Source organism: Panthera onca, chromosome A3 (genome assembly GCF_046562875.1).
Source record: "Panthera onca isolate mPanOnc1 chromosome A3, mPanOnc1 haplotype 2, whole genome shotgun sequence".
Lineage (NCBI taxonomy): Eukaryota > Metazoa > Chordata > Mammalia > Carnivora > Felidae > Panthera > Panthera onca.
Genome location: NC_138341.1, coordinates 126,626,725 through 126,642,235, shown reverse-complemented (window position 1 = coordinate 126,642,235; position 15,511 = coordinate 126,626,725). Strand labels below are relative to the sequence as shown.

General features: G+C 39.1%; 1 protein-coding gene across 14 annotated transcripts in view; it reads right to left on the bottom strand.

Moving 5' to 3' along the window:
• NCOA3 (nuclear receptor coactivator 3) overlaps positions 1 to 15,511 on the bottom strand; it is a 139,491-nt gene that overhangs the window by 29,853 nt on the left and 94,127 nt on the right. For all 14 annotated transcript variants that reach the window (XM_078444013.2, XM_078444014.2, XM_078444015.2 and 11 more), the window contains 3 exons: positions 2,006 to 2,107; positions 956 to 1,128; positions 359 to 459 (listed from right to left, as the gene is read on the bottom strand). In XM_078444013.2, the coding sequence (XP_078300139.1) occupies positions 359 to 459; positions 956 to 1,128; positions 2,006 to 2,088 (357 nt within the window). In that variant the 5' untranslated portion in view covers positions 2,089 to 2,107. The remainder of the gene's footprint in view (positions 1 to 358; positions 460 to 955; positions 1,129 to 2,005; positions 2,108 to 15,511) is intronic.

Below are 15,511 nucleotides of genomic sequence, written 5' to 3'. Positions count from 1 at the left end.
AATTACATCTTGAAAAGAGTTTTTAAAAATGAAATATCCTTAGCACTTCCTGGTTTTCCATTTGATACGAAATCAAGCTACAGGAGCCACCCCACTCCCTGGTGAGAATTTACAAAGAAGAACTGAACCGAGCAACTGAGAAGTACTTGAAGGGAACTAGTTGAAACAAAAACAAGTTAACAGTTGCACTTTATGAAGAGCCTCCTCTCTGTTCCCGTCTCCTGCTTTACAGCGAGAGAAACATGCTATAGGCGAATCATACCTATTGAGGACAACTACTCGCAAAACAATGTTTAAGCACGTCACAAAAAGCAGATTCTTAAGTCTTAAAAATTCCTCACGAGTATAATGTACTTGCCTGAAGTAAAAGTGGCCCTAAGGAATCTTTATCAATTACTCCCTGCCCCGTAGAAGATACATCGGCTTTCTGAACATCATCATCATTGGAAATGGCTTTTCCTGAAAAGACAGAAGACAATACTACAAACATCACAAATATCAGTTACAGATCAAATTCACCTCCAAACAGTCCCCAGAACACACACACACACACACACACACACACACACACACACACACACACACGCACGCGCATACATATGCACATACACAACATTTCCTGATAAGAAACCAATTCTGCAATTTTTAATCTTAAAACTTGAGTTACCCGGAAGGGCAGAAGATACCCTTAATTTTCTTTCACTACTACATGTACTATCCCATGGCTTCCTGAAAGGCAACTAACATGGGACAGGGTGAGAACACTGGCCTCTTTCTAATGCTCTATTAACTATTTCTCAAGGAGTACTAAGTTGGCCAACTCATTTGTCCAATCCCACACAGGACAGGTCCCACTAGCCCACACGTGAGCAACAAGGTAGCAAAAAGGCAAATGTAAACATAGTTAACAAGTTCCTTCTGAAAAGATTTGAGTGTTTTTCTTACTTTGTATTACCTTGCTCTTTTATTTGACGGATCTGTCTTACTGTTTCCTTTAAAATTGCACATTTATCTGGTTTGACATTGAAATTGTCAATATCACTAAGATTAGCAGATATAAGTTCAGCCAGTTCTTCAATATATTTACTCTCCTGCTCCCGTCTCCACTTTTCACCACTGCAGGTAAGACTGAGAGAGATTGGGGGGGAGAGAAGGCCATGAATGTACGTATCACAAAAAAACGCCAGGAGCAGAATCACCAGCACCTTCATACATAAGCAAATAAAATTTAGCCAATAGAAACCATCAAAAACTCATCTTGGAGAAGAAGTACAATACAGCAGAAATTCAGGCAAACCTAAATTCAAGTCTACCTTTTGGTTAGCCTGGTGGCCTTGGGGACACTTAGCCTCTGTTTGATCATGCAGAAAATAAGGATACACAGTCTTTACATCAAAGAGACAGTAAAACAACAAATAATAACAAAAAGAGTGTTAGCTACTTATTAATGACAAGGTTTTACATAAGGCTTATAAGCCATTTTTTACTTTGTAAGAATCACATTAAAACTCAAGTCATAGTGACCTTGGCAAATACTAAAAAGGCTAGCGTAACATTGCATGAAACATTAGATTTCTATTTTTTAAACTGCAAACTTTATTCAGGAAAAGGACGATGAAACCTCACGAAGGCCAAAATATCAACTTACAACATCTTCTTACAGGAATTTAAAGAGTAACCTGATTTGCAACAATCTTGATGCTCTATTCCTGACTCCTACCTACCTCTTTCACTAAGAAATGCTTCACACTACCTCAAAAGTGTTAGTTATTGGACTAACTCACTTTTATCTGAATCACCAATAAGATTTCTATTATATCATAAGGATGTCTATCTGATCACTGTGCCATTCTACTTAATTCAAAGCAAAATCATGTTATTTAAGCAAAGACAAAAATCTACCTGAGAATTTAAACAACAGAAAGCTAAAATGTTCGTTTTAAGTCAAAAAAATAATGGTAGGGGGAGGAGACCTTGGTGAAGGATCAGGAAATAAACGACCTACCCCTGTGCTGGAGTATCACATGGCAATTTGCGTTTTCGTGAATCAGGGGCCAGTGGATCCAAGTTTTCTCCTAATCCGCTCATTGTGACTATACATCAGCAACTAAGAAAGAATGATGATAAGATGAAAACATTGTAAAATACCCATGTTGTATGCTTGAATGGTTGAATCTTATAATTCAGAACTACTTTCCCTAAATGGTTAGGTAAGTCTTAATATTCTTAATTATACATGAGTACCCTGAAGACAACATCAAAAGTTCATATTCTAGTTTAATTCTGCAGAATGTCAAACCCCAAAACTAAAATGTTTCTCAAGTCCCACTAAAAATGTGTATGTTGAATACTCTGAATACTTCAAAGGATGAGGAAGGCATCTTCTTCATATTTAATAACAAGAAAAAGAGACCATCAACTTTTTCCAAGTGATAAAATCCTGGGGTGCCTGGCTGGCTCAGTCGGTAGAGCACGCAACTCTTGATCTTGGGGTCCCAAGTTCAAGCTCCACCTTAGGTGTGGAGATTACTTAAAAATAAAATCTCAAAAAAAAAAAAAAAAAATCCTCGGGGTGCCTGGGTGGCTCACTCAGTTGAGAATCAGACTCCTGATTTTGGCTCAGGTCATGATCCCAGGGTCGTGGGATGGAGCCCCATCCATTTTGTGCTCTGCTCTGAGCGTGGAGCCTGCTCAAGATTCATTCATTCATTCATTCATTCTCTCTCAAATAAAAAAAATTGAAAATAAGAAAAAAATCCTGAGTTTTATTTATACCCAACTAAGGACAAATTAGAGCTTATCCTGTCACTTGGTAAGGAGTCTTCAAATGATACATGTCTACATTTTTTTTCAGGCTATTTTCAAAGTAGCACATTGCTTTCCTTTAAACTATTTCATTAATATTTATTACCCACTGTGTTTTTCTTCTATGACTTGAAAACTAATCTTAGAGCATGTAAATAATCTGTAAGCCCCACTACATGAGGCCTGGAGAGTAGATGCACAATGAAAAGGGGGGGGAGGGGGGGGATTTTCATGGTATCTAAATAGCAACAATCATTTTAGTAACGACTGATGGAAATATAATGTTTTGGTTAAGGTTTCAATGATGAAAATAACAAAGGGTGTTTCTTTATTTTCTTTTTTTTTTTTTTTAATGTTTGAGAGAGAGAGAACGCGCACGCGCAATTGGGGGAAGGGGGGGGGGGGCACAGAATCTGAAGCAGGTTTCAGTCTCTGAGCTGTCAGCACAGAGCCCGATGTGGGGCTCGAACCCATGAACCGCGAGATCATGACCTGAGCCGAAGTCAGACGTTTAACCGACTGAGCTACCCAGGCGCCCCACCCCATGTAGGGTGTTTCTTGTTGAAACAGTAACAGTGTTTTAACAGTCAGCAGCTCATAATTTTAAGACCTCTACTAAACCTTCACGTACAAAGAATTTTATTTGTCCTAAATTCTTATTTCGGAAGACAATCCTTGTTCTAAAGAATTCCAAGTCAATCAAGAAGTTCGAATTTTCCAAACTTTTTCTCAGTATGTTAAAATGCATCTTGCATTCCATCTAGATTTTTAGACATATACTGAAGGACATAAATTTCCACTAGGTGGCACAATACTACAGAGAGAGAGGAGACAAAAATGCAAAATTTCACACAGGATGCTAATGAAACTTAAAAAGCATAGCTTTTAAAAAATCAAAACCACATAATCACTAACCAAGAGTTCTAGATTATGACATCACCTGTACAGATACTGTAGGTATGAATTAAATACCAATAAAATTCATTCTACCTAGAAGTTTGGTAGTAAAATGTAAAATCAAAGCTGAAAGGCAGAGAGGTTTCCAAGAGTCTTTTTCTCCTCACAACATTAAGCTAAAGGAAAAGAAGAGTAAAGAACTTAAAATGCCTTTTTTTTTTTTTTAACAATTTTTTAATGTTTACTTATCTTGGGGAAAGACAGAAACAGAGCGTGAGCAGGGGAGGGACAGAGAGAGGGGGAGACACAGAATCCGAAGCAGCCTCCAGGCTCTGAGCTGTCAGCACTGAGCCTGATGCAGGGCTCGAACTCACAGACCGCGAGATCATGACCTGACCCGAAGTCGGACGCTTAATCAACCAGGTGCCCCAGAACTTAAAATATCTTTGATTAATAGTGGCTTAATATTATGGTTTTAAAGCATACCCAGATCTCACAATGCCAGAAAAAATGTATTCTTCAAAAATGACAATGTAATAAAAGAGTCTATAAATATTCCAGATTAAAGAAAACTAAAGAGAAATGACAAATATGATATATGATCCCATACTGGATTCTGTCCTAGAGAGGGGAGATGCTATAAAGCACATTATGGGATCGACTGACAAATTTAAAATATGGAGGACAGGATTATTTTATCAATGTTAAATTTACTGAAGTTGAGTTCTGTACATATTTAAGAAGCTATCCTTATTCTTTTTTTTTTTTTTATAACGTTTATTTAATTCTGAGAGAGAGAGAGAGACAGACAGACACACACACACACACACACACAGAATGCGGGGGATGGTGGTGGGCATTAGAGAGGGAAAGGCATAGAATGTGAAGCAGGCTCCAGGCTCTGAGCTGTCAGCAGAGAGCTCCATGCGGGGCTTGAACCCACCAGCGGTGAGATCGTGACCTGAGTCAAAGTCGACCGCTTAACTGATTGAGCCACCCAGACGCCCTAGAAGCTATCCTTATTCTTAATATTTACAGCAAATGGGTCATTATGTATGTAAATGGCCCTCCAATGGTAGAGGCCATTTTAGGTGAGTGAGAAAAGGAACAGGAGAAGCAAAGGAGAGGGAGAAAGGAGGGTAGCAAAATACTGGCACTGGATAAAACCTGGTAGAAGAGACACTTTTAAATTCTTTAAATTCTATTCTTTTTCCTGCAACTTTGATTTTAGTTTAAAATTATTCCCAAATAAAAATATTTTTAAAGCATGTTCAGTTTTTATTTCCTATTTTCATAAAACAGTCCTTAAGTACAGAAAAATAGTTTTAGCTATGTCTCAAAACACAAATTTTGTATTTGTTTCACTCAGTTATTTTTAAATTGAGTGGCCAACTATTCAGTGAATAATAACATTTTTATTTTTTTAATGTTTGTTTACTTGAGAGAGAGAGAGAGAGAGAGCGCACGCACAAGTGGGGGAGAGGCAGACACAGAATCGGAAGCAGGTTCCAGGCTCTAAGCTGACAGCACAGAGACCGACGCGGTGCTCGAACCCATGAACCATGAGATCGTGACCTGAGCCAAAGTCAGATGCTCATCCAACTGAGCAACCCAGGCGCCTGAGTAATAACATTTATGTTAAAAATATACTCTAACAACAGCCAAAGTAAGGAAAGAGCCCAAATGTCCATCGATGGATGAACAGATAAAGATGTGGTCTGTATATACAATGGAGTATTACTCGGCAATCAAAAAGAATGAAATCTTGCCATTTGCAACTACATGGAAGGAACTAGAGGGTATTATGCTAAGCAAAATTAATCAGAGAAAGACAAGTATCTATGACTTCACTCATATGAGGAATTTAAGATACAAAACAGATGATCATAAGGGAAGGGAAGCAAAAATAATATAAAAATGGAGGGGGACAAATCATAAAAGACTCAAATACAGAGAACAAACAGGGATTGTGGGAGGGGGATTGGGCTAAATGGGCATTAAAGAGTCTACTCCTGAAATCATTGTTGCACTATATGCTAACTTGGATGTAAATTAAAAATAAATTTAAAATAAATAAAATAGGAAAAAATATGTATATATAAAATCTATTTCCAGGGCACCAGGGTGGCTCAGTCAGTTGAGCATATGACTCTTGATTTTGGCTCAGGTCATTATCCTAGGGCTGCGATCGAGCCCTGAGTTAGGATCTATGATGAAAGTGGAGCCTGCTTAAGATTTCTTTCTCTTGGGGCGCCTGGGTGGCTCAGTCGGTTGAGCGGCCGACTTCGGCTCAGGTCATGATCTCATGGTCAGTGGGTTCAAGCCCCGCGTCGGGCTCTGTGCTGACAGCTCAGAGCCTGGAGCCTGTTTCAGATTCTGTGTCTCCCTCTCTCTGACCCTCCCCCATTCATGCTCTGTCTCTGTCTCAAAAATAAATAAACGTTAAAAAAAAAATTAAAAAAAAAAAAAAAGATTTCTTTCTCTCTCTCTCTGTCCCTCAGCCCCCTCGCTTGCTCTCAAATAAAATTTAAAAAACTAAAATACTTGTATAAATATATGTATGTTATATATACATATGCATTATATAATATACATAAAATCTGTTCCACATTCTGGATATTATTTCCTTACTTTGATGTTAAACATAAACTGAATACCCAAAATTCAATGGCAAACTATTTAGTGAATAAATAGTATTTTTTCATTTGAAAGACATAATTTATTCTATATTTTCAGTATTATTTCACCCTTCTTTGCTGTTAAGCTGAATCTCCAGTAGAGTGTAAGGTGCCTAGCATGTAATAGGTGGTGAGTTAATACTGCATGAACAGAACACTCAACTTAATAAGTCATACTTTAGAATTCCCTTCATTCTAATCTATATAAAAGTTAAAACTTTTTTAAAGTTTATTTATTTATTTTGAGAGAAAGAGTGTGCATGCGGGGGGGGGGGGGGGGGGGTGTGGATGTGGTGGAAAGGGAGAGCAGGGGAGGAGCAGGAAGAGGGAGAGACAGAGTATCCCAAGCAAGCTCCATGCTATGAGCGTGGAGCCCACAAACCTTGAGACCATGACCTGAGCCAAAAATCAAGAGTCAGTTGCTTAACCGAATGAATCAACCAGGTGCCCCAAAGTTAAAACTTTTTAAAATTTTCACTTCTACACTTGATATAGGATGTCACCAAAATGAGTTTTAAAGGCATAGATTGTATCAATAGAGAATCAAAACCATGACAATCTCTTAGTATGGAAGAAATCAATAATAATTACATTCAGTATAAACAGGAAATGCACCCAAGTCATTCACATTAAGCCAATTTTTATGTGCACTGGGAGAAACATAAATATATCTACATGTGTCCATGTATACAGACGTGGCTCTTTCTCCTCATGTGGCACAACAACAAGCTATAATGTGCATGACTGTCTAGTCTATGTGTCACCAAATTTACTCTTTCACAGAATCCACTGACCTCTAAATAACAAAGGCAATTATCCAGCAATGTACTAACGCTAAATTCTAACGTAAAAACCATGAAGGTTTCGTTATTTAAGATATAAAATATTTCTCTTTTTTTTTTTTTTTAAAGAAAAGATTTGCCAATTTCTTTTCTAGTTCTTACTCAGACATGAACAAACGTCGGAACCACACCACATTTACTGCATGATACCTAGGGGTGTCTGGGTAGCTCAGTCAGTTAAGCGACTGACTCTTGATTTGGGCCCAGGTCATGATCTCCCAGTTTGTGAGTTTGAGCCCCGAGCCGGGCTCTAGGCTGACAGTGTGGAACCTGCTTGGGATTCTCTCCCCCCACCCCACTCCATGCATGCATGGGCCGTGCACTCGTTCTGTCTCTCAAAATAAATAAATAAACTTAAAAAAAAAAAAAAAAGGCTTTGAAGTGTCTGGGTGGCTCTGTCAGTTAAGCATTGGACTCTTGATCTTGGCTCAGGTCACAATCTCACAGTTTATGAGTTTGAGCCCCACAGTGAGCTCCACACTGACAGCACAGAACCTGCTTGGGATTCTCTCCCTTCCTCCCTCCCTCCCTCCCTCCCTCCCTCTCTCTCTCTCTCTCTGTCCCTCCACCACTTGTGCATGCTCGTGCTTTCTCAAAATAAATAAAAACTTTAAAAAGGGGGGGGGGGATTGGAAACCAATTTGACAATAAACTTCATATATTGAAAAAAAGGGGGGGAGATTTTTATTGCACAATACGTTAAAAAAAAAAAAGACCACATGATTTCCAAGAGTGAATGATATGTTAAAATAACAAAAAAATATATCAGCAAATATATCTCCTAAATTTCATTATGACGAAGAAAATGCTCAATATGAAAAATTATAACTATTTCTGCTTAAAAAATACTTTTCAGCATATACAACAGCTAATACAATTATTCCTGAGCACAAATGACTATGACAAATACTTTATGTATAGTTTTGTTTATTTGGTATTAATCTTCGTCACAAACGTAAAAATTGTCAATAGCATTGTTTTACTTGCCAAGCCTGCTGCCCACTTCTCGCTGGCAAAGATGGACTCAAAACTGTCTGAGGGGACACATTATCTATTTTGGTAAATTACTCTAAGGTACGAAAGGTCAATGTTTAGTCCTAAATTTAGACCATTTTCAGTCAGTAGTCAAGAACCAAGGTGGGAGGAGAGAAGACATTACATACTAGGCCCATGAATAATTTTTCCCCCCAAAAAACTAAAAGTTAAGAAACATAAATCAGTAACTGTATAGCTTACATTTTTACATCTTAAATTATCACCCATCTAGGTTAGAGGATATATGGAATTGGTAAAATCAACATTCAAAGGGGAAATAATACAGCACGAGAGTCCCAAAGTATCTTTGATAAGAACAGTCTATGAATACTGAGCCCCTTCTAAATTCTGACTCCCTACAATTAAAGATCATCTCCACAGCTGAGTAGAAACTTAAGACACAATATATACCTGCCCAAGTAACTCTTGAAATCCCCTCATAAATCCAATAATGACTTCCACAGATAGACTTTGAAGTTGCTAATGAAGAGATGTCCTCCGACTGATTATTAAGCTGGAGGTCCACCTCAACCGCACTTCCAGGCAGAATGCAATCCCATCACAGAAGCTTTTCTAAGCCCCTGACACCATAGTATCTAAAAGGACTACAGTGGAGAACTTGTCATTGAATCAGAATTCAAAGGCCCAAAACGTATTCAGTCTTTCAATGTGAACACAGCCATCTGGATCCTTGAGCCATTTTTACAATATTTTTTAAATTAAAAAAAAAAAAGGGAATTTTACTTGTCACTCAAAAGTCACGATAATGTTGGGTGTATGACTGAGCAGCATCAACTAGCTTTCCTTTTGGTTATTTGACAGTTAAGACGAGAGAAAAATCTTGATTGTGTACAACTAGCCAGATGCACAAGGATACAGGAAGTATTCCTGTCCAAAAGGAAAAGATACCAATCAACAGTGCTAACGCCCATTAGATAAGCCACAAGTTGGGGGGGGGGGGGGGGGGGGGGGCGGCGGCGGAGGAGGGTCTAAGAAAAACCACGCCAAAATGGGATGATATGTTACCCAGTAAATCTCAAATGGCACAGAAACCAACGAAAATATTTGTTTTCCTAAGTTAATAAGGGAAAGGGAAGGGGATAACTTCTGTGGCAGTACAGTGCTGAGCATATCACATATTCTGCATAATCTCTCACAATGACTCTCGAAGATATGTATTATTATTCCCATTTTATAGATAAGTACACAACTAAATAACTTTCCAAAGATCACACACAGATACTGGATGGCATAACTAGGACTCAGACCAACAAATCTGTATCATATGTTCCTTGGGCATTTTATCCCTCACTGAAATAAACTTTTTTTTTGAATCACACCATCTCCAACCGGTTACCCAGAAAACTTCTTAGCTCATCAGTAAGAACACTGAGACGTCGTATACTCAGGGTTTGTGGGTATGCTGGATCAGGGGCAGAGGCAAGGAGCCACTCCAACTCAACAGGTACTAATGCTGTTACTCCTCTTAAGTCCCCAGAACTAACCACTGGTCTACAAGTCACCAGATAAATGGCCCTCCGGGGGTGGCCTAATATTAACCATAACCCTTACTTCCACTTGAAATCAACTGTCTCGGCTTAAACGGCAAGAAGAAAACTTGAGATCAGAAAAGCATGAACTATACCCTAAAATAGTCTTATTCTTGGGTTTTCTAAGGTTAAATGCTGGGGCCAAAAACTTTTGACTATCCCACCAGTAATTCAGTTTATTCATCAGGCCTGTTTGGCTGACTTACACAAGGTATGATTAAATCCACTTGGTAATTAGGGAGCGTTTCTGGGTGTCTCTTGAGAATCACAGTGACTTGAGGAAAATTTTCCAACAACTATAGATTTGGAATGATTTACTGAAAACCACTTGAAGCTGTATGTAAAAGCAGAGACTGCTCAATCCAATTAGGGGGAAAAATTGCTCTTGGGAAAAATTATGAGACATTCTAAACATATAAATATATACAAATATATATATATAAATCACTACCCAAAACTAAAAGCTCCAAATTGACACTCTTACTTGAGACAATTTAGTACACAGTCACCACTAGTTAAAGCTTTAATCCTACAAAATTGTATTTTCTAAAATATCAAGTTAAAGGTTTTATTTCAATCTACGGTGTGGCTCCAAAAGAACCAGCACCACAGAGGAAAGGACTGAAGGAAAGAGAACCTGTGTGTGTTTAAGAGACCATGGGGGAGGGGGTGGGAGTGTCATAAACATGGAACCACTGTGAAAGCTTCCTCATCAACTGGATGCCTCTTCCAGTGAGTATCTCCTACTTTTATATTTTAATTCAACCCTGGCAAAGAGGACAAGAGCTGAAAGGAGACAAGGAGAGAAAAGAGAGGGAAAGTTTCAATTAAACTTAACTGGCAATGTCCTTTTGTTTTGTTGCTGATAACCTGTTATGTTTATTTAGTGGGATCAAGAAAAAACTACCTAATGCAATCCATTTTTCAATCTAATTCCATTTCAGCTCAAACACTTACATGCCCAGAACCACTTCAGGTCCAGGAAATAGAGACGAATGACAGCATACGTTGCTGCAACTCTCAGGCTAGCACAAGAGGAAAGCATAAATGATTGTAACAACACAGTTTGGTAAGTATTAAAATGAAGGCACTGCACAGTGTCATGGGAACAGAGCTGATAGGAAACCTACCAGCCTACAGTTGTTGTTTTTTTTTTTTTAAGAAAAGGCATATAAACAGTGTCTACAGTAAACTACCTTGGTGAGGACATATGACAGAAAGGGTATGCTCTCGGGTTCTGGTCATTCTTCTCCTGTCTTTAGTTCATCCTGCCAGCTAACTTGAAAGGGGGCTGGCAGAGAACCATAGAGTAAAACATCCTATTTTTAATATACAAATTAAGCTGAAAAGCATCCAAGTGTAAGTTGACAGCTATTTTATCCACAGGTTTCACTCTCTCTTCTCCCTTTGTACGTCCTGCCTTTTCATTCTCAATCCACAGGCTGAGCCCAAAGCCCCTTCACATTTATGTTCCAGTTTGAACCTGATGAAGTTGAATTCAAACACAAACTCTCCAGAGGCTCTGCTACCAGAGCTGGGCATACCAATTAGCCAAAGCAGGTGAGCTGCAACTGGAAGCTTGTTGCCAAGAGACTTCTCAACCTCCACAGAAGCAAAGGAGTTGAAGTTCACCAATATACACTGTGCAGAGGGAGTTAAGCACGCCAATTCCATCTAAATCAAATTACTCTCTCCTGACAGCGTACTAACTACCTGGGTAAGTCTTTAGTTATTTTAAAGGTAACACTGACCCTACAATTTAACGCACTGAATCTCTCAGATCTAACCTGAGCTGCGTAAACCTGATTTCAGCTTCACTCTAAAAAACATGCTGCCATACTTCTTCAGCACACCCCCACCCCCACCCCCCACCCCCCCCCGCAGCAGCTCCCAAATGACCTACGCTGAGAGGTTCTGACAAAAGATGATCGCTGAAATAGTTCCTGTTTTGCTTTTAAGTCATTCATTTCTTTTTACATCTTCCCTTTCATCTCTTTTCTATCTAGAATACTCCTACTCATCCACCCTTCAAGATCAAGTTCAACTGTCGCCTCGAGGGAAACCATTCAATTTCTCCCAATTAGACGAAGTTTTCCCTTCCTTATCCTGATGCACTTTTCATACTTTTACTACACTGTTTTACACACTGCGTTCTATTCCTGTTCACTTTTTTGTCTCCACTTTCTATACGGCAAGCTCCAAACCATTACAAAAACTTATAGGAGGGGCGCCTGGCCGGTTCAGTCTGTAGAGCATGTGACTCCTGATCTCAGGGTCATGAGTCTGAGCCCCACATTGATTGTAGAGATTACTTGAAACTTTCTTTTATAGATAAACTTAAAAAAAGAGAGAGAGAAAAAAAAAAAAACCTTGTACAAGACTCTTATTACAAACTCCTTCCTCTTTCTTTTTTTACTGCTCCTACCCACCATTCCCCTGGTTCTCCATCCAACTCCTGCTCTTTTCTTTGCCATCCCCTCAGTGGCACTTTTGACCAACTCTGCAGTCTTCCTTAAAATACAGAAAATATGTAAGGGGGGCTGGAGGGATAGTAAAAACTCTGTGGAACATTTTTGCTTCTTTTTCACTTGGGTATTCCCACTCCAACAAATACAGTGGCTCCAAGCTGCCTATTGAAATAAAACTCAAGGGTATGAATCCTTCACTTGACTTACTATATGACACAATGAAAGACAACGGAGCTTTGTTGGAATCAAACTTGAGAGCTGAATCTCAATTTTACTAAAAGATAAACTTTCGTCTCCTTTAAAGAGTCTATCACCTGTTAACTCTGAGGAGAATCACACCTCACATATTCACATGTTTGATGTGAGCATGAAAAACAATACAAAGCAAGCAAGGGACAATACCAAAAACAAAGATGTATGTTCAGCGACAGAATTCTGTTCTCCAGTGAAAAACAAATAGTTACAAATAGCCCATATGACAACAAATTAAAAGGTTTCAGACAAATAACAAATTAGCCAGAACTATTCAGGTTATCCTCAACTTAGAGATTCACAACATTCTCCCACTAGTGTGAGTGGGAAGAAACAGGAAAACAGAGCTACTGTCAGAGCTATCTCTGTGTTCCTAAGATTCAAAAGCATAAGAATACACAGACATCTTTTAGAAGATTCTGCAGAGGATATCCGCCTGCAAAGATATTAGGTAAAACACACAGTGGTGGTTCTTTATGATCCTGTTTTACTTCTGGATCTGTGGTTTAATTTTTCCTTGACAGACGTAAATATCTCTACATCAAAACTATTTAGGGGCACACCTGGGTGGCTGAGTCGGTTAAGCGTCCGACTTCGGTTCGGGTCACGATATCGCAGTTTGTGAGTTCGAGCCCCGCGTCGGGCTCTGTGCTGACAGCTCTGAGCCTGGAGCCTGCTTCGAATTCTGGTGTCTCCCTCTCTCTCCGCCCCTCCCCTGCTCATACTCTGTCTCTGTCTCTCAAAAATAAATAAATGTTTAAAAAAAAAAAAACTATTTATACCTAAGGTTCTCTCTTGGCATATAATGAAACATAAGCTGCAAAGAAAGAGAGGACAAGAGAGAAACTAAGTTTTTAGCCCCCTTGAGGTAAATGTTAGTAAAAAGCACCTGGATCAAGATAAGCAGTGATGAGTTAGAAGGGCATTTGCAGAAAGCAGAAATAAAACCTGATATAAATTCAATTAATAAGCAATAAAGATGTAAAAAGGATCATGTGCCCCGTTTTCTCCTAACCCATTATATCTGCTTCAGAGAAGAAAAAAAAGATATAGGAGAAATTTTAAAACTTAAGAGCAGACATTAGCCACCGAGTAACCAAAGCTGCTACAGGAAATGGCAGTAAGCAAGCAATGAAAGCAAGCATCGGGAGGGGCGCCTGGGTGGCGCAGTCGGTTAAGCATCCGACTTCAGCCAGGTCACGATCTCGCGGTCCGTGAGTTCGAGCCCCGCGTCGGGCTCTGGGCTGATGGCTCGGAGCCTGGAGCCTGTTTCCGATTCTGTGTCTCCCTCTCTCTCTGCCCCTCCCCTGTTCATGCTCTGTCTCTCTCTGTCCCAAAAATAAATAAAAAACATTGAAAAAAAAAAAAAAAAGAAAAAGAAAGCAAGCATCGGGGAATGCTAACTGTAGGTCAGTGGGCAATCCGGCTACTCCCAAACTGCAGTACCTGCGGAATGAAAACCTGAAAGTAACAAGACACTCCCCCTACAGTACTGAAGTGAGCCCGGGACACCAATATCAAAAACATAAAATAGCTACAGAGGGTTTACCTGTGACACTGACATAATAAAAATTAACAATATGGAACCTGGATTAATTTTTCAAAGAAAAATACTGATGGTGGAAAAGAGAGATGTATCAAGGCTAAAACCCATCTTAACTGGATTTCCTTCTTTAAAAGCAAAGACACTGGAGGGGTGCCTGGCTGGCTCAGTCTGTGGAGCATACAACTCTTGACCTCAGGGTTGTTAAGTTTGAGCCCCACGCTGGGTACAGAGATCACTTAAAAATAAAAAATACATCTTTAATAAAGCCAAGATATTGGAGCAGATGTTCTCGAACGCTAGTGACACAACATGGCAAGTCTGACTCATGAGACTTCCTGAATGGGGCATCATCTTTACTGCAGATTAGTCTGTGACTCAGTCCTTGTTTGCTGCTTCTGTTGTCTTTTTTCTTTTTCTGACCTCACAGCGTACTACCCTTCAGCAATTATAATTCCACTCCTAGCCTAAGTAACTTTAAATTCAAAAAAGTCCTTTTTAAAGGACTATACCTGTTCAAGGTGGGGTAACACTGGTACAGTTGTTTAAAAAGTATCAAAGTCTAAATTGAACAATACCCTCAAACTGCCTCCTTAAATAAACCCCCTTCAAAATACAGCTAATGTATATAGTAACACTGTGTGAAGCTAAAATCTGTGCCTCTAGGTCATGATTGTTCCAGAAAAGAAATTTGCAGCAAGAAAGAATATAAAATACTGAGGAACAGAAAAAAAAAGAGCATCACTCAAATAATTTAAATAAAACATAGCTTGCTTTTTATTCACTGCTGTTCAAAGGTCAGTTTTATGACTCATGACTTTAAAGAGCTTCTTTCTGTATTTCACAAAACCAGCCTACACGTGTCTATTAAATGAAGACTGGGGGCGCCTCATTACTGCTGAAGAACACTGGAGGCAAAAATTTAATTATGAACTCTTGTAAAACCATGCATACCTCTATACTGGCTAAAACCAACCACCAAGCAAGCATCTCAACTGGCCACTAAGCACTAAGGCTGTAACAGACACCAAGAGGACTGGGGCTAACACTGCCCTAGGAAAGTTAAGAAGACTAGCTCCTAAGAATTCTCATCACAAGGAGAATTTTTCCTTCTTTTTACTGTTTCTATAGAACATGGATATTAGCTGAACCTACTGTAATGATTTCACAATACACATAAATCATATAGAATATGGATATTAGCTGAACCTATCGTAACGATTTCACAGTACACGTACATCAAACCATCAAGCTGTATACCATAAATTTACACAGTAATGTATGTCAATTATTTCTCAATAAAACTAGAGGACAAAAATTTTAAGTGATCACTCTCCAACATATTGGATGTTGTCCACTTACACAAAGGAGTTTGCGTTCCCTATGCCATGTGCTTGGGATAAACTGTTCATCAAAACAGACAAGGTTTGGGGCACCTGGG